Genomic DNA, 17,767 nt, shown 5'->3' on the forward strand with positions numbered 1-17,767 from the left:
TTTGAATCTTTTGATACTACCTCCAAAATTTAAAAAACTCTCAATTAAGGGTATCGAATTTTTAATTTTTTTCAATTACCCGATTCCGTTAAATTTTGTCAAAATTTTCAAAGTACACTTTTCTTTTATTAAAAAAAAAATGCAATATGCAAAGTAGATAAGAATTTTCTGAAGTTTCCTAAAATATTTATACATCCTTTGCCACTCTTCCCACTCACTCACCCATCTCCACTTTTCCTCTTCCTTAAATTTCTCTACTCTTTTTAAGATAATTAATTTTTTTTAAAAAAAAGATAATTAATTTGTCAAACAGATTCCATATCTTTGTGTTTACCTGTCTTCCCAATTGAACAGCCTTGGCTTTTCTCTCTCCCAAACTTCTTTATAAAGCTGATCTCTTTCCCTCTTTCCCCCCCAATAACCAACCCATCTCTCTCTCTCTCTCTCTCTACAATATTCAAATATGCCAATGCTTCCTCCTACGCCTTCCTCGCCGGCAAACCAAAAAAATGAAGAGGAAGCTCTGGTTTTTGATGCATCTGTTCTTCAGGGTGAATCCAACATACCTTCGCAATTCATATGGCCGGACCATGAAAAGCCATGTGCCGAGTTGCCGGAGCTTATAGTCCCTCCGATTGACTTGGGCGGTTTCCTCTCCGGGGACCCACAAGCAGTCTCAAATGCTTCTCTGTTGGTCAACGAGGCATGCAAGAAACACGGCTTTTTTCTGGTTGTAAATCATGGGATTGATACGAAATTTATAGCTAAAGCACACAATTTCATGGACGACTTCTTCCGCATGCATATCTCAGAAAAGCAAAAGGCTCAAAGAAAGATCGGCGACCACTGTGGGTATGCTAGCAGCTTCACCGGCAGGTTCTCCTCCAAGCTTCCGTGGAAGGAGACTTTTTCTTTCAGATATTGTGCCGGCGATCCCTCATCGAAAATTGTCGAGGATTATATCGTAAATGTGATGGGCGAAGATTTCAAACAGTTCGGGTAAGACCCATGTTTAGTTATCCACTGAGATTCAGTCTTGTGTCGTTTCGATTCGTAAAAGAACAAAAGTCATATATATATATGTTTTTGTTTTGCTTTTCTCTTATGTTGTACTGTTTTGATGTGCATATAGGAGGGTGTATCAGGAATACTGTGAAGCCATGAGCACTCTCTCCCTTGGGATCATGGAGCTTCTGGGAATGAGCCTAGGTGTTGGGAGAAAGTTTTTCAGAGAATTTTTTGAAGGAAACGATTCAATAATGAGATTGAACTATTACCCACCATGCCAAAAACCAGATCAAACACTTGGAACGGGGCCACATTGTGATCCCACATCGTTAACAATCCTTCACCAAGATCAAGTTGGCGGCCTTCAAGTGTTTGTAGATGAACAATGGCACTTCATTAGACCAAACCCGGATGCTTTGGTTGTCAACATTGGCGACACGTTTATGGTGATTATCGATACTAGACTGTTATACGACTATTTTCAAATATCATTTTTCTATCGATATTTGCATGTCGCATGAAAAGTAATGAATATTAATGTATGCTATTTCAGGCTCTGTCAAATGGGATTTACAAGAGTTGCTTGCACAGAGCAGTGGTGAACAACAGAACAGTGAGGAAATCTCTTGCCTTCTTTCTATGTCCGAGGATGGACAAGGTGGTGACTCCGCCAAGAAGCTTGATCAACGCTGAAAATCCAAGAACATATCCAGACTTCACATGGCCGAATTTCCTCGAATTCACGCAGAAACATTACAGGGCCGACTCGAAAACCCTAGATGCCTTCTCGAATTGGCATCGACAGAATCACAAGAACATCCAAGAAAACAAAAACAAGGATTTTGAAGTGTCCGTTGCCCGTTAGTTTGGCCGGAGAGAGAGAGAGAGAGAGAGAATTGGTGCTTTTGGTGGGTCTATGAGGAAAATGGTAACAGAAACACCAAAAGGAAAGGCCCCCGGCCCCTTTGAAATTTGGTGTTAGTGTTGGAGGGAATATATCATCATGCAAGTGCAAGAAGCAATTTGGAGGAATAAAGAGACACGTCTAGTTTTCCTTTCGGCAACTATAATTAGTTTGATTTTTGTTCTCTTTTCTTCATGTTAACATCATATTATGTAAGATCAAAAGTGTACGTGTCCAAATCTTTCAAATCTCTCTTTTATAGATATATATATAAAATAATCATCTCGTTTTGGTTTCATAGTTTGATGTAATCATATCAGAAAGCATGTGAAATCAGCTTATTTAAATGCTTGTGGTGGAGTTTACATCTACCATTTTAAAAAGGCACTACTTGAAAGTTGCATGCATGGCTTTGCTCTTGTCCGTACAAAAGAAAAAAGGGAATAAAAAAGAAAAAGAAAGAATGTGCTTTCAGAACCAAAGATCGATGGACTATTAATTGTTCTTCACAACTAATTAAGAGAATCTCCATCAAGGCCAAAGTGAAATTCTTGCTTGATTACATTCTAGAAAAATTAATGCAAAATCTCTCGAGGATCAGAAATTTTTTGATAATGGCCCTTGCATATACTAGCTTAAGAATAAGGAAACTAGCTAGCTATATTGATTTAATATAATTCAATGTATGTAATCGAATTAGTTTAACTTTTCTGCCTTCTTGGTCTTCTTTACGACAAGTACTGTGATTCTTTTAACTCTTATGGAAACTACACTTACCCCTTCGAAATACAATTTGCAATCTCTCCTTAATATTTTAATTTTTGTAATATGTACCATTCTTATCTGTCATTCAATTTGCTATGTCTCATCTCTAATATTAGGATTTCTTGTTTACTCAAATAGCAAGTGCATCAAGTGACGTAAAATGTTCATCAGTCTGACCGTGAGCTAGCCGACCGTGACCCATGCACAGATTGACCGTGAGTTGCCTTTTTTTCGTTTTTATTTGAAGTTTGTTTTTTAATTCGCTCTCCTAGCTTTTGTCTCTCAGTGTCAATGTCGGCACAGCAAAGTGCTTTCGCCGTTGGTATCTTTTGCAGGGTATATATTATATGATCGAATTTAATATTTAATGGCCTAGTTTTTAGGATGATAAGTACTTGATGACAAATCAACTTAATTACAACATACATCCTGTACACAAACAAACTGAGATAATTAATTAATGATAACTAGATGAAACCTTATCCCTTAAACTCTTGGAAAGTGTCTTTTGTGGAGGAGGGAGAGGCATAGAAGCTGATGATCATGATATAGAAATCATGACTTTTCTCCCAAGAAAAGTTCCCTATTTCTACCAAGAGACGCCCATGACATGTATATAGAAAGCTGCATGCATGACTCAAAGTTGCTTGAAAAGTTAGAAATTTTCCACATCAATCAACATCATAAACCGAAAGTCTTCAACCTTTGTAAAACCATTACGTTCTTTCCACATGGATTATGGTGAGTTTGGCAAATAGTTTCAAGACGGGAACGTAAACAGAAACTGTTACCTCAGTCGGTGTAAAATTGATTTTTTTTTAAGAGAGAGAATAAATCTTTGCCAATCAAGCTCCCTCGTCACGTTCTTTGCTAATCAATTATTCCACTCTTCTTTTATGCTCCACCAAGAAATTAAGGGCTAGAAATCACTCCTTCAAGCCATAATTAAATACATGTGGTGTATGTGATTAACATTACTCCAAATATGTGGGAAGACATGAGTGGCTACATGCTCAAACAAAAAGGTTAATTTGCCTGACTCTCCTTGTGCTAATTATTTGTTTTTTGTCTGATATAGATTATTTTTATTTTTATTTTTTCTAATTTGAAAGGTGGGCAAGGAGATTAATTGTTACTATTCTACTTGAGCGTAACTATATAGATTAGCACCTACCCACTGGGAGCTATACATGATGGGCTTAGACAGTGAAAACCGCAGGTGCTCTCTTAAGTCTGACTGAGTCATATATAGCTTAATCCAGTCCCACCAAAACATCAATAAGAACCAAGATGATTACATTAATCAGGTATAGAAATTCTCATTGCGAAATTCGAACCCATGTCCTAATTAATATATACCTAACCACTTTAAGAATTTTTTTTTTGAACCATTGAACTACCACCTTAGATGATTGTTTAATATAATTAATTTGGCCTGCGCGCACGCTATATGGTTACGACATGGGATGGGCAGTGTCTGGACAGTACTGCACTAAGAGTAGTAGCACGCACTTTATCATATGATTTTCAAGAGGAAGAGAGTATATATATAATTATAAATCTATATAGATACGCCCTATCTATTTGTTTAATCAAATGTAGTCGTGGCAATAAATTAACTTCATTATATTAAAGCATAATTAATTAATTAATTAATTAAATAAGCATGTCATTGTCATGACTAATGATCTCTGTAGAATCAAAATCGATTTAATATACCTTGAAATCATCGCCTCCAATAGAATGTCCATGTCAAAAAGCAAAGAAAATTAGTTGATGGAAGCCAAGTTTTAGAATTTTTGAAACGTACCGTTCATCCTGATTAATGATGCCATCATTTAAGCTAATTAATTGACATTTTGCATGACTTGATTGGATAAGAAGCTTTAGTTTTTCTATTATAACAAAAATCACTAAATAATTAACCAATAAACAAAATGTGTTTGGCCACCAAACCTGTCATCACCTGGCATGATTGATACTTTACATGCCTTAATTGGATAAGAAACAAGATTGCTTTAAGAAAAATAATTGTTTGTTATAAAGAATATACTCTAAGTTTGGCATTTTCTAATCGCTCTCGCATGAGCTAGCTAGCCACACCAATCCACAAGACTACAACAAAAGTGCCTGTTCGGGCACTTCCATGTTTCTTTTTCATCCGACTTGGCAAACCTTGTTTTATTTGGTGAGAATAAGACGGATTAATTTCCTCAATATAACTATGACCCAATCAATTTTTTAAAAAGAAGAAGAAAAAAAAAAAGTCATAACTTGTACTGCGTATGAAAACCAACTTATAACAATGACAAAAGGGATAGAGAATAGGACCGGACCTGTAAAAATCGACTTGCAAGCAGAAAGTCTATAAGGGCTTATATGTTACAAAAAAAAAAAATATAAGGGCTTATATGAAACACTTAGGATCGTAACGGGCCTAGGGCAAAGAATTCAGACATAACTTTCAAGAAAATCTCAGAATTATCATATACGTAGATATTGCTTCTTTTTCTACATAAAGAGATTTTATTTATGTGCACATGAAATCGTAAGATTTTGAATTTTTCTGAAACATTTATATAAAATGTTGTGATCATAAATCAAGGGGTAGTCGCCATTCGGCTTGGCCCTTGTGCATGCGTATACGAAAGAGACAAGAAACATTGTAAGCACACTAGGTAGGGATTGTCACAAAAGTTGTTCCTTTCTCAAACGTGTCGAATGACGGTTAAAACGTAACACACACTCTAATCGCTATCCAATAGTTCAATCCCGCCAGCTGATAGATCTCTAATTATATTTTATTCTCTCATCAATAAAAAATAAAATACAGAAAAACCTATGACATAAACGAAAATAAAGAAATAAGTAATATTTCCCCACATGATATATATATATATATATATTGAGGTGATCGAGTTTGACATTTTAGTAGAATTCATGCCTTCTCTTAATTATATCATGCGTCTTGCTGTATTGGGAATCAGTCTCAAACTGGACTCTTAATTAAGACACCAATTAAGCGTGCATGCATGCCACATGGACCAATCAAAGGGCCGTTTATTGAAATCAAAACTTGAGATGTGTGGGCGTCGGCGTAGGCGCGCGTGGGCGTGGGCGTGGGCGTGAGGCTTGGAGGTGTTATATATATATATACTTTGAAAACTAATATGGTTCTGAAATGTGTCACACCACCAAGGGGCAAAAACTAGGAGAATACAAAAACTAGGAGAAGATATTTCAAGTGAGAAATATATATAGAAATGAGATGACTTCTAGCTACTGCATGAATCATGGAGTGATCATGATCGAATGAGCTGTTGACGGCTGGAGTCAGTGTGAATTGTGGACGGCTCAGCTACGTACTCACCTTGATTCATGGGATTTTATCATTCACAAATATGACATCAGAGAGAGCTCGATCTCTTTAGAATATAGATTTTGTGAGGATTGCTTTAGTAGCGTGGTCTACCTCTAGAGATTTCGAAGAAAATGCTGGAGATTCAAAAGTTAAAAGCACGTGGAACAACTTTCCAATCAAATCCTATATATTTCGGATTTGAATTTACATGAACATCACATTATCAAATTCAATGATGATTTTAAATGTCACATCACATTTAAAATGACTCTAAGACAACTCTAATTCTCCTTATATCATTACTCGTAGTATCTTGCTTTCCACTTGGGTCCTTGTGGATTGTGCTTCGAGGCTTATGATATTCCTAGACATTTATAAATTATGATTTGTTAGAGATTTTATGTATTATCTGATGACTTAGCTTAACAATTTGTCTTTTTTATTGCTCTAATGACAGACCTATGTGATATTATTAAGCTATGTTTTAGTTATGGTTATTATTATTTGTAGACTAATAATATAAGGAGGACTAAAGTCATCTTAAATGTGATGTGACATTTAAAATCACCATTGAATTTTGATCCGTTAAATGTCACATCACATTTGGGAGAACTCTAGGAGGACTCTAGTCTTTCTTATATCACTGCTTATATACTACTAGTACAAAACCAATAAAGGTGTCATGCCCTAATCTCTGCCACATGCCTCCATGTATAGGCCACTGACTTTGGGTTTGACCCAAATTTCAATCTAACAAGATTGTCCATTGTCAATCTCTTGGGTGGATCCAACTTTCACATTGTTAAAGTAATAATTAAGTTATTTAATTTATCTCTTCCTATTAGCTTAAACTTTTGGAATAATTGGTAATTTAACATGGTATCAGAGCTAAAGGTCATGGGATTAAACCTTGACTTTGTCAATTCACCCCTCATTTAAACTAAATATTCAACGTGTTGAGTCTCACCTATTAAAATGGAGTTTAGTTTGAGTCCACACATGAGAGGGAATGTTAAAGTAATGATTAAGTGATTAAATGTATCTCTTCCTATTAGCTTAAGCTTTTGAAATAACTGATAATTTAACACACCTCTACATTTTCCTTTCACCAAACTCTACACATGGTAGCCTAAATATAACTTGCAGAGTATAAGGCTCGACTTTGGTCTCATCTAGTTTGTTTAAAAGGTATCTTACCGTAAAGCTAGGCTTTTTAACAGACGAGAGATTACCTTGTGTTTTTCAATTTATCCTATGTGGCTTCCCGCTCCATTGCCGATCAATTAGCAGGGTACTTTCAATTGTATCAACCGGCAACGACAATGGCAGGTAGCCTTATGATGGACTTTTGTGCGAATTTGCTAGTTGCAATCACTTTGTGTAGGCTAAGGGTCTGTTTGGGTATGCGTTTGATAGGCTTAAAAGTACATTTAACACTCAAAAAGTTCATTTGAGAAAAAAGTATCCATCTGGTAAAAATAATTGTAAGCGCTTTTAATTGTCCAAAAAGTTTAAAAATAGCCAAAACACACTTTTAACAAAACTTAAAAATGAAATTTTTACTTAAAAAACGCTTTTTTAACTCAAGTTCTGTTTTTTGAATGCAATCCCTTGAAGTGGTGGCAATGATGGTGAGAAGAAAGTTTGGTCAAACAATTGGGCTTCAAGTAGGGTTTTTTTCTAAACCCATAAGGCCCGAACCAATTAACAATATTTAAAAAAAAAAAAAAAAAAAGGGATAATTTTTAGTGGGTTGACCCGTTTGGACCAGCCTAGGCCAGTAGGCCTGATGCCCAACCCGTGTGACCCGAGAGTTAAAAAAATGCCGGAAGGCGAGGTTCGAGTTTCGAGTTTGGTGCCTTAGGCTTAGCCATTGGATCATGACACTAATTTCCTTAATATTCTCCCACTGTTTGTATTATTAATTATATCGAGGAAATGAATATGATTAGCATGTAACAATTATAATTGGAATTTTTCCGTGTGATTATTGCTTGTAATAACATGCATGAGTATTTTAACACCCTACAATTTTCTTTTTTTTTTTTTTCTTTTTTCATGCATCTATAAATACCATGAGGCGCTACTACTATTTCTTGACCTTAAACTCGCAGTGGAAAAATAATTGAACCATAAACGGTAAAGATAACACCAGATTACAAACTGAAACATAATTTACATTCATTTACATACTTAATTTGTTCCATATGTAAAATTGTTCAAACCTTCGAGACCTATACACAAAATTAAAAAGATACCATAGTAGACTAAACCCAAACAAAAAGCCTTTGTCTAGGTCACCAAGATATTAAAGCTTTCTCAAATCTATGGATCAAAGTCCAAGTAGTTGTTGGGTATTCCTGCATCCCTAGCCTCTATATTTGTAAATTTTAACAATTTACAAGTGGAACTGTGAGTAATACAATCCATCACACTGTGTGTGTAACATGAGCCCTTTTTGTATTAACACATTATTAACTTCAATACTATCATAGTATAAACTTTCAAAACATGTGCATACTAGAATTTCAGTTATGCCTTGGAATGAAAGACAAACAAAACATGCTTATAAACACAATTCATATGGATAATCTGAATACTTGGCCTACATCGAACTTACTACCCTATTCGACGTAAAAGTGTTGAATGTCTTCCCCCATTCAACTTAAAGGGTTGAGCATACCATTTAGCTCAACTAGACTCTTTTGATTAACCCCATACGAATTGGGCTTGCTGAGCGTAACACCCGGCTCAACCTTGGGCTTCGTTGATTAACTCCATACAAATTGGACTTGTCGAGCATAACACCATGTTCAACCTTAGACATCGACATGTTGAGTGTACCATCCACACTCAAACTTGGGATTTGAAGGTATAATCCCCGTTCAAAATTGGCATCACCTTGGGTGAACATTCATACTTAAAACTTCATGTCTTTGAAAACTATCATTTAAAACTTACTTTGTAAAGATCAAGTTGCAGATATCTTCACTAAACCATTGTCAATGATCTCATTTTGCTCAACTTCGGGACAAGTCTCCTCTAACCTTGAGCTTGAAGGGGCGTGTTAGAGATAATGATCAAGTCAATCCAACCCAAATAGTATGCTGCAGATATAGATCAGACTAATCACTCAAGAACAAAATTGTGATAGACTACAAGGTAAGCACAAAACATAATCTGCTGCATTGGATAAGGAGTGTATAGTTATAGTTCTTTTCTACTTCAACAATCTGTACGCTTATCTGTTGTGTATACCATGTAATAAATATTCTTATAAATAGAACAGCCTTCACCATATTGTGGTAAGGTAGCCGTAGCATTTACTATCTAGTTGAAAAATCTTACACATAGTACTACCAAAATAATAATATTGCATCTTTTCTTCATCCTTGGGGTTGTTTGTTAGCAACCCAGGTACGGTACACCTTTTTTTGTGAAAAAAAAAAAAAAAAAAAAAGAATAATAATTGCTATAGAAATGTAAAAAATTGTATTAAAAAGTGAAAAAATTTTGTTATGTAGTGATTTTTTTATTTGAATAGTAGTAAAAAGTAAATGATGTGATATAACCAATGAGAATGTTTTGATGTTGATTTTTTTTTTTTTTTAAATGAAGTAAATATTGTTTAGGGGAGGGAGATACTTTCATTACATTAATCTTTTATATCCTGCACCCATCAGAAGACTCTGCAAACAAAATTACCAAGACTTTTGTGTGACTGATTTCTGTGGGAATTATCCCCTAGAAAAAAGAGAGATAATCTTAAAGAGGAAAAATAATAATAACAATAATAATAATAATTTAAACAGTTTGCTAGAAGTAGCACACGGTAAATTTGCCACTCTACAGAAACAAATAAGGTTGGAAGAGCCTACCAAAGTAGCTTATGACCAGAGCTTGTGTAATGAGATATACAATTGAAACATGCGGATTATGCAGAAGAAACTGGATTCCACAAATGGAGAAAGTGACGGGTCTATTTGAGAAGAAAGCCTTGGAATTCTGAATCACGAGTTCATACAGAGCCTTGAAACATTCCGCCATAAAAGACAGCTCTTTGGAGACAGCACAACACCCAAACCAGCAATTCCAATCTCTCATTGCACAAAACACCAAACAAATTCCTTCTCGACAGATATAGCCCAAAATACCGAGTTGACTAGGCTTCATTCCTTCCCCATTGCTGGAAACACTTCGTTGTAAAACATCTTCTATAGCCCAGCTACTCTGTTCGAATAATTTTTTATGGAGGCACACTGCTAATTGTGCAGTTTGTGAACCCTTGCTGAATTGTAATATATAGCTAATATCTAAGAGCAGTTTTCCTCAGTACTTCATTCGCCTATTAAACACGACCAGAACTTGTACTGCATGCTCCTAATCTTAGAAATACAATAGCTCATAATCTTTTTCTTAAACATTGACTTCTTAATTCAGTACACCAATCCCAATATCCTGCATCCAGTGAAAAAAGCAGCAATCACCAAAGGGATCAAGCAAACTTGCAATTTAGGCTCCATTTGCAACATGTTTTTGCATTAATCAGGATGCGCAAGAAAGACAGCAAAAATGTGAACTATAATAGCCACTGATTTTGTAAAAAAAATTTCCACTAAATATGAGGTTATAAGAAAATTATACCCAATGAGAAAAATTTAGAGTCCCAATGAAGATCTATGTTCAGAGCATGTACAATGAGTTATAAAACTGAACCAATACACACATCCTGAAAATCACTTCCACAAAACTAGAGCCTTGGTCATAATGTTTCACAGAAAGATTAAGAAACGTACCTGCAAATTAAATCCATTACTCATTCCTCCATGACTGGAGAGAGCAAAGGTTTGTTTGAAAAGAAAGCTTCCAAATTTTCAATCATTATATCACGCAAAGCCTGAAAAGATTCTGGCGTAAAGACAGCCATGTGCGGCGCCATGACAACATTGTCCAATGCAAAGAGCTCTTTAGGAACATTAGGCTCATTCTCAAACACATCCAAGCCGGCACCTCCAATCTCTCCTACCGCCAAACACTGCACCATTTCCTTCTCATGAATAATAGGTCCACGTCCAATATTGACAATGACTCCTTCCTTCCCCAATGCCAATAACACTTCCCGATTAATCATGTGCCGGGTTTGCTCAGTCAATCCACAACATATAATAAGGGCATCGCTATTAGCTGCAAGTTCACAGACATTTGCATAGAAAGGGTATGACACAAATTCCTTCCTCTTCCTCGAGTTGTATGAGATGCTGCAACCAAAGGCCTCAAGCCTTTTTGCCACTTGGGAGCCAATTCTTCCCAATCCAACAATCCCAATTCGCTTGCCTCCTAACTGTAATTACCCGTCATCACAAGAGGATAGAATAGAATTTATTCATCTCACAGAAAATAAATAAGAGAAAGCACTAATTTTTCTTTTGAAAGTCCCTTCTATCATAATGCCATTTTACACCCTTCAATAGAAATTTGACACATCAAGTAAAAATACCAAATACAATAGAGATGAAAACATGTATCCTTAATTCAAATCAATATCATAGACTTTTCCATTCATTCTAACGCAACATCCAACACCCACAACCGAACTCTTCACCCAACTCGGAGCCCTCGACACTAGAGTCTCTAAAACCAACCAAGACATGGGTATTTTGTCTATCAGGTATTTTGTTAAGAGAGGAAAATTATTTGGTGTGAAGGGTTATATTATTTTTTTAGTGTTTCAAGTTTAGGTGTGTGCTTCCTATTCAAGATTGCAAAACACCAAATTTACACCAGGTCAAGTTATTCTCGAAACGTTTTCTTTCTTTGGGTCAGTGTAAAATAAAAGCACCATAATATAGAATCATAAACATAAATAGATGCATTCAATTGCAAGTTGATTCATTGAACATCATAAGCATCAAATCGAGCACTAGAAATTGCAAGAGAAAATTGAGGAAAATATATGAGAGATTTAAGTTTAGAGAAGAAGACCTTAGACCCAAGTGGGTAATCCCCCTTAGCAGCCCAAAGGCCTTGTCTCACATACCGGTCAGCAGCCGAAACCTTCCTCAGCACATCAATCAACAGCCCCACCGCCATGTCCGCAACATCCTCGGAGAACACATCTCCAGCATTGGCTACAAGGATTCCAAGCTTCCGGCACTCGGCCAAGTCGATGTGGTTGAGGCCGGCGCTGGTGGTGACAATGAGCTCGAGCGACGGGACCAGCCGTAGAATTTCAGCGTTGATGCGAGGGCCGGTGCCGGAGCATAGCACGGCCCGGACTGAGCGTGCATGGGTGGCCAAGAATTGGTCTATAGGGAGTGGAGACTCCGTCGCTTTGAGAAATCGGAACTTTTTCGAGAAATCGTCCCCGAAATAGTTGAGGACAGGTGGTGGTTTCAGGACTAGGACTTCAGGGAGGTCGGTGGATTGGTTTTCATGTGGGCCATGTGGCGCTTGAGGAGGAGATCTTGCAGCCATTGTTGGTTGGTTAAGCTCAAGGAAGAAAAAAGTGAGGGAATCTCTCTAGCTCCCTCCTCAGGTGAAGCTGGCAGAAATTTAGACAGCAACCGAATCCGTAGGAGTAGGACCATATTGCTTTCCAAAAATAATAATTGAAGAATATTGAAATAAGAAAATAATGAATTTTAATTATATAATTAATATATTAACTGTTATTCAAATTATAAATTAATTTATTAACAAATTCACTAATTTTCTACCTTTAAACTAATAACAAGGAATCTATTATTAGATAACACATGCTTGAAGAAAATGGTGCAAAGAAAAATCAACAAGTGGTTGATTGCTACGTACACTTCCTTCAACTTGGGACCGAATAGTTGAATGGAGGCAGAGGGAATCTTTTGAGTATTTTTTTATAACAATACAAAAAAGAAAGAGAGATACACAGAAACTAAATTAAAGACAAACAACATAACATTATTCATGGAACAACTCATTCCACATCCCTAAAGAAGATCCTTGAGATGGAAGAAGGATACAGAAATGCTGCCATTGGTACCAATTGTAGCGGGTAATGGTAAAAATTTGTGAGTGTCATGAACAACGCCCGAAAGGTTCTTAGTTTTAAACCAGTTATAGAGTAAGCTATAAAGACTAAGAAAAACATCTACAAGTAAATAATGAGGCTCCATCTTGGATTGCGAGACGGATGACAATAAAGTCTGAAGTCCATATCTAAATTTTGAGTTTTTTTTTTTTTTTTTAAAAGGCTTCGCGAAAAAAGAGTTGGAAGAGTAAAGATAAACATCCGTCAAATCTATCCAGAGAAACAAAGGAGAGAAGTAGTGCTTGTAGCTCGCACGCGCAATGGTTTACACACCCTGTAACGAAGGGCTTCAATGGAATGAGAAGTAGCTGAAGATGGTGTAAGGGTAATGTAGCTTGTGTGAGCGGAAAGGTTGCGGTAGATCTAAGATCCAAACCCCCCAAAAAAAAAATTAAAAGCCGTAGAAACTAAACGGAAAAGGGATAAGAGTAAACAAAGGAGGCAAGGAAAATTTTGTAATGGTGGGTAGTGTGGAGTAGAGAAGATCAAGGAAGAGCTTCCCTCTTCCATGGCTAAGAATGGGAAAATTGTTATGTGGGAGTTTTTTTTTTGCTTCAGAGAGCTGAGAGTAACTTTCTGAGCACCACTGTTCATCACTGTGGAAATCTTTGATCTATAAGGTATTGACTGTAAATTTTAGGAAAATCAAGTTAGGACTCCCTGTCCTGTCTATAATTTTGATCATTTTAAGATTACAATTTTCAATTTAATAGATTCCATTTCAAGCTCTGTTATGTAGAACAGCTTATTTGCAAGCACACTACAACAAGATTTCCTCAAGTAATTTGTTCAGTATGCATGTATGGCAAATACACTATGCTTAATTTTGCACCAAGAAATAGAAAGACATGTTTGAAAAACGCTATTTTGCATTCTGCCTGCGGTCCTTCTCCCAGTATACTCGGCTGACGTAGCATGCTCAATAATCCACCCTAATAAGCCAGATCTTCTTCTGAGTATGGTGGGAGAAGGAGCAGAGAGTACAAAATAGCATTTTTCTATTTTCAATCGTTCGTGATCAGAGAAAGTAAGGGCTTATTTGAGAAGAAAGCTTCAAAATTCGCTTTCACATGGTCACACATTGCTGCTAAAGTTTCTGGTGTGTGGACAGCTCTGTGCGGTGACAACACAACATTATCCAACGTGAGAAGCTCTGTGGGAATATTTGGCTCATTCTCGAACACATCCAAACCAGCCCCTCCAAGCTCTTGTTGCAGCAGGCAATGCACCAGCTCCTTCTCATTGATTATAGGCCCCCGTCCTATGTTGATGATCACTCCTTCCTTTCCTAATGCTAGCATAACATCCTTATTAATCATGTGGCGTGTTTGGTCGGTTAAACCACAGCAGACAATCAGTACATCACTGTCTGCTGCGAGCTGAGAAACATTGGAATAATAGGGATATGAAACCAGTGACTTCTTGTTCCTCGAGCTGTACGAGATTCTGCAGCCAAACGCCTCCACCCTTTTTGCCACCTCTTGGCCAATGCTTCCAAACCCAACTATCCCAACTCGCTTGCTCCCCAACTGGAATTTAGAAAAAGAAACATTATGGTAAGTAATTTTAAATGTAACAATTAATATCTATCATGTTGATATTATCATTTTAAGATTAATGACAAGTGGTCGTGGTGACAAGTGTTGGAGTTGGAGGAGTCTGGTTGAGTGTGTGTCCAGACAGGCTGCTATAGTGTCTGGACAGGAGCCACCGAGAGTAACTAAAAGACAAGCATGTACATACGGGCCTTGAGGGCATCCGGACAGGAGCCACCGAGAGTCTCAAAGTTTGTGCATGTCCAGACAAACCAAAAGAGACGTCCGGACGGGAGCCACCGGTAGCATCAAGTTTGAAGCTATGTCCGGACATTGTGTTCATCTATCCGAACGCGCTGGGCAATGGGTTCACTAACCCTAAGCGTGTCCGGACAGTACCAACTTAAAACCCACAATTTCTACTGCTGCCTATTTAAAGTCTCTTTCTAGGACTTTGGAATTATGTTATTTAAAGAGCAAAATACTAAAAGAAAACATAAGAGAGAATTGTGAGGTTTTCTATAGAGGTTGAACAGTTTATTCAACACTCTTGTTCTGTAATCCTTGGGCAACATTCTCTACATGGTAAAATCTGTTGCAATTCTATGTCCGTAGCCCTTAGTGATAAATCACGTAAATCTTGTTGTTTTTGTGTAATTGCTTATCTTGATTTTCGGCAATCTTTCATTCTTTTCATGTCTCATGGGTCTTTGGGCGGGATAGAGTGGTTTTATCCCCAACAACAAGGGTTAGAATCCTCTTGAGAATTATCTATTTTATAGTTCATATTAGATTTTATAAATCCAAATATATATGTTGTCCAGTCATTTAAAGTTTTAAATCGTGTGGCACCAACACTATATATATATATATCCTTTTCAAGGTAGGGCCCTTCAGACCCACTCTTGCAAAGTAAACCTCGGTCTCATGTACCGCACCCTCGAAAGTTTTTATACACAGAACTAGTTAAATTGCTGGCTTTTTACAAGGGGGTGTGGTCCCAAGAGATTGTTTACATCTATGAGGTGCTAAACCTTGAACCTTGAAGAGAGCAAACCTTAAAGACCAAAGCCTCCACCACTTGAGCCAACCCCTTGGGGTTCTATATATATAATCAGATGTAACAAAACAAAATCTTTACCATAAAATGAATCATCATGTTACGGATCCTAAATATTTCAAATGGCTTACTTGTAACCTTAACTATGCATACTTATATAAATTTTGGGTGTACCCTTCCCTTGTAAGCTAGATTTTAATAGCACTTTACCCAAAATTTGTATCATTTGGTATCACATCCAAACATCACGTCTCGGATTTGATTCATAAAGGGCAACCTATGAAATAGAGTCTACTTTCCCTATAAACAGTGAAGATCAAACAGAGATGATTAATTACCTTAGAGCCAAGAGGAAAATCTCCTTCAGAAGGCCAAAGCCCCTTCCTCACATATCTGTCAGCAGCAGAGACTTTCCTCAACACATCAATCATAAGTCCTACCGCCAGATCTGCAACATCTTCTGAGTAAACATCCCCGGCATTGGCTACGGCGATGCCACGCCTCCGGCACTCCGGCAAGTCAATGTGATTAAGGCCGGCGCTGGTGGTGACCACAAGTTGCAGCGAGGGAAGCAGCCGGAGGATGTTGCCGGTGAGGAGATATCTTCCAGGAGAGAGGAGGGCTTGGACTGAGTGTGCGTGGATGGTCAAGAATTGGTCTAGAGGAAGTGGTGACTCCCATGCTTTCAACAACCGGAAATTCTTCAAGAACTGGTCCCCATAATGTCTCATGATCGGCGGTGCTTCAAGGACTAGGATTTGTGGGAGCTCATGCTCATCATGATTTACTTGGTGATTATGATCAGCTGCCATTGACTTTTTCTTTCCTTTTTTTTTTTTTTTTTTTTTTTTTTTTTTGAAGATTCTTGCTAGGAAAACAGGAGAAAGCCCACATCACATTGTTAATATCTCCTTCAGGTTACCCTTTTCAAGGTGAAGAACATGTCTTTCGTCTTATGCAATAAAATATTAGACAGCTGTTTGGTTGTCTTTTATCTTTTGCAATTTCTCTTCCCGTCAAATTATAGGAAAATGTTAGGTGTTCTTCTAATGTTCTCTTGATATCTTTTTAATTGTAATGTAGCTTTTGAAATTGCTAATAGATTAAAAGGCAATAATGATAATCTCAGATTTAACGATAATTTTAATTTTTAAAAGCTACATCGCAATTGGGAGGATACCAGAAAAACATTAGAAGAACACTTAACATTTCCCCAAATTATATAATATCTTTTGATCATTACACAATCACACATGTTGTTGTGGTTCTTAAATTATTCATATTGTCGCCACGGACTCCTGCTGTTGTCGTTCAAGTCCATGTTGTGCTGCTGGCATTTCAAGATTGGACTTTTTTTTCGATTTCTTTTTTTTTTTTTTTTTGCTATATTACATGTGTGTATAGTTGGCAGGTTTGCAAAGTTTCTACGAGTGTACTATTTTTAGTCAAATTGGCTACTTCTAATCTAGTGTTAAAAAGCATTTTTAAATAGTCTCTCATTCTTTCTTCCTTCCAAATCAAAAATGGAAAAGATCTCCTCTTGTAACATTTTTGTTTCGTGAATTTGTAAAAATTTAGAACGTTCACAATATGTCCAAATGAAAAACGATAAATAAGAGTGTTTTATTTATCTTTTTCTTACTTTAAAGTTGTGAGCGATGAAAAATCATATATTTGTGGCCGGAGAAAAGTAAGAATTCTTACCAAAGAAAGCTGGGCATGTTTGAAGGAATTTTTGTAATTCCAAGTCCGTGGATATTTTATAGTCCAACTCAAGGTAGACCTAAAACCTAAATCTGGGTCACAGCTGAATAATATTCTATAAGGAATGGATTTTTCTCTATTTTTCCTCTTTATATAATTGCCATACTTTTCATGGTTTCGTATGAGTAATATACGGCATATTTATCAGAATGTTGTCAAGCATTTGAGTCATATATTTTCATTCATCAAAAGCAGTTTGCAAATGATTTAACAATTGTGTATATGATTATAACGATGAAGACAAACTACTACTTGCACGGGATAATATGCTTAAGAAGTAAACCTTACTAATAACAAATAGTTG

General features: G+C 36.7%; 3 protein-coding genes across 3 annotated transcripts; 1 reads left to right on the plus strand and 2 right to left on the minus strand.

Annotated features, from left to right (window-relative positions):
- Window positions 1–463: 463 nt before the first annotated feature.
- On the plus strand, window positions 464–1,873 carry LOC132188021 (gibberellin 20 oxidase 1-D-like). The gene is made up of 3 exons (XM_059602441.1): window positions 464–999; window positions 1,133–1,454; window positions 1,562–1,873. The coding sequence occupies exons 1-3, from the start codon at window positions 464–466 to the stop codon at window positions 1,871–1,873; spliced, it is 1,170 nt and encodes a 389-aa protein (XP_059458424.1).
- A 7,960-nt stretch (window positions 1,874–9,833) lies between these two features.
- LOC132188749 (glyoxylate/hydroxypyruvate reductase HPR3) lies at window positions 9,834–12,612 on the minus strand. Its single transcript, XM_059603284.2, has 3 exons — window positions 12,021–12,612; window positions 10,835–11,379; window positions 9,834–10,496 (listed from the first exon to the last, which is right to left on the minus strand). Exons 1-2 carry the CDS (start codon window positions 12,510–12,512, stop codon window positions 10,855–10,857), a joined length of 1,017 nt encoding a protein of 338 aa, XP_059459267.1. The 5' UTR covers window positions 12,513–12,612; the 3' UTR covers window positions 9,834–10,496; window positions 10,835–10,854.
- Window positions 12,613–13,833: 1,221 nt separating this feature from the next.
- On the minus strand, window positions 13,834–16,625 carry LOC132186913 (glyoxylate/hydroxypyruvate reductase HPR3). The gene is made up of 2 exons (XM_059601031.2): window positions 16,038–16,625; window positions 13,834–14,633 (listed from the first exon to the last, which is right to left on the minus strand). Exons 1-2 carry the CDS (start codon window positions 16,509–16,511, stop codon window positions 14,109–14,111), a joined length of 999 nt encoding a protein of 332 aa, XP_059457014.2. The 5' UTR covers window positions 16,512–16,625; the 3' UTR covers window positions 13,834–14,108.
- Between the last annotated feature and the right edge of the window lie 1,142 nt (window positions 16,626–17,767).

The sequence above is a fragment of the Corylus avellana genome, chromosome 6, assembly GCF_965113065.1.
Source record: "Corylus avellana chromosome 6, dhCorAvel1.hap1.2, whole genome shotgun sequence".
NCBI classification, from domain to species: domain Eukaryota; kingdom Viridiplantae; phylum Streptophyta; class Magnoliopsida; order Fagales; family Betulaceae; genus Corylus; species Corylus avellana.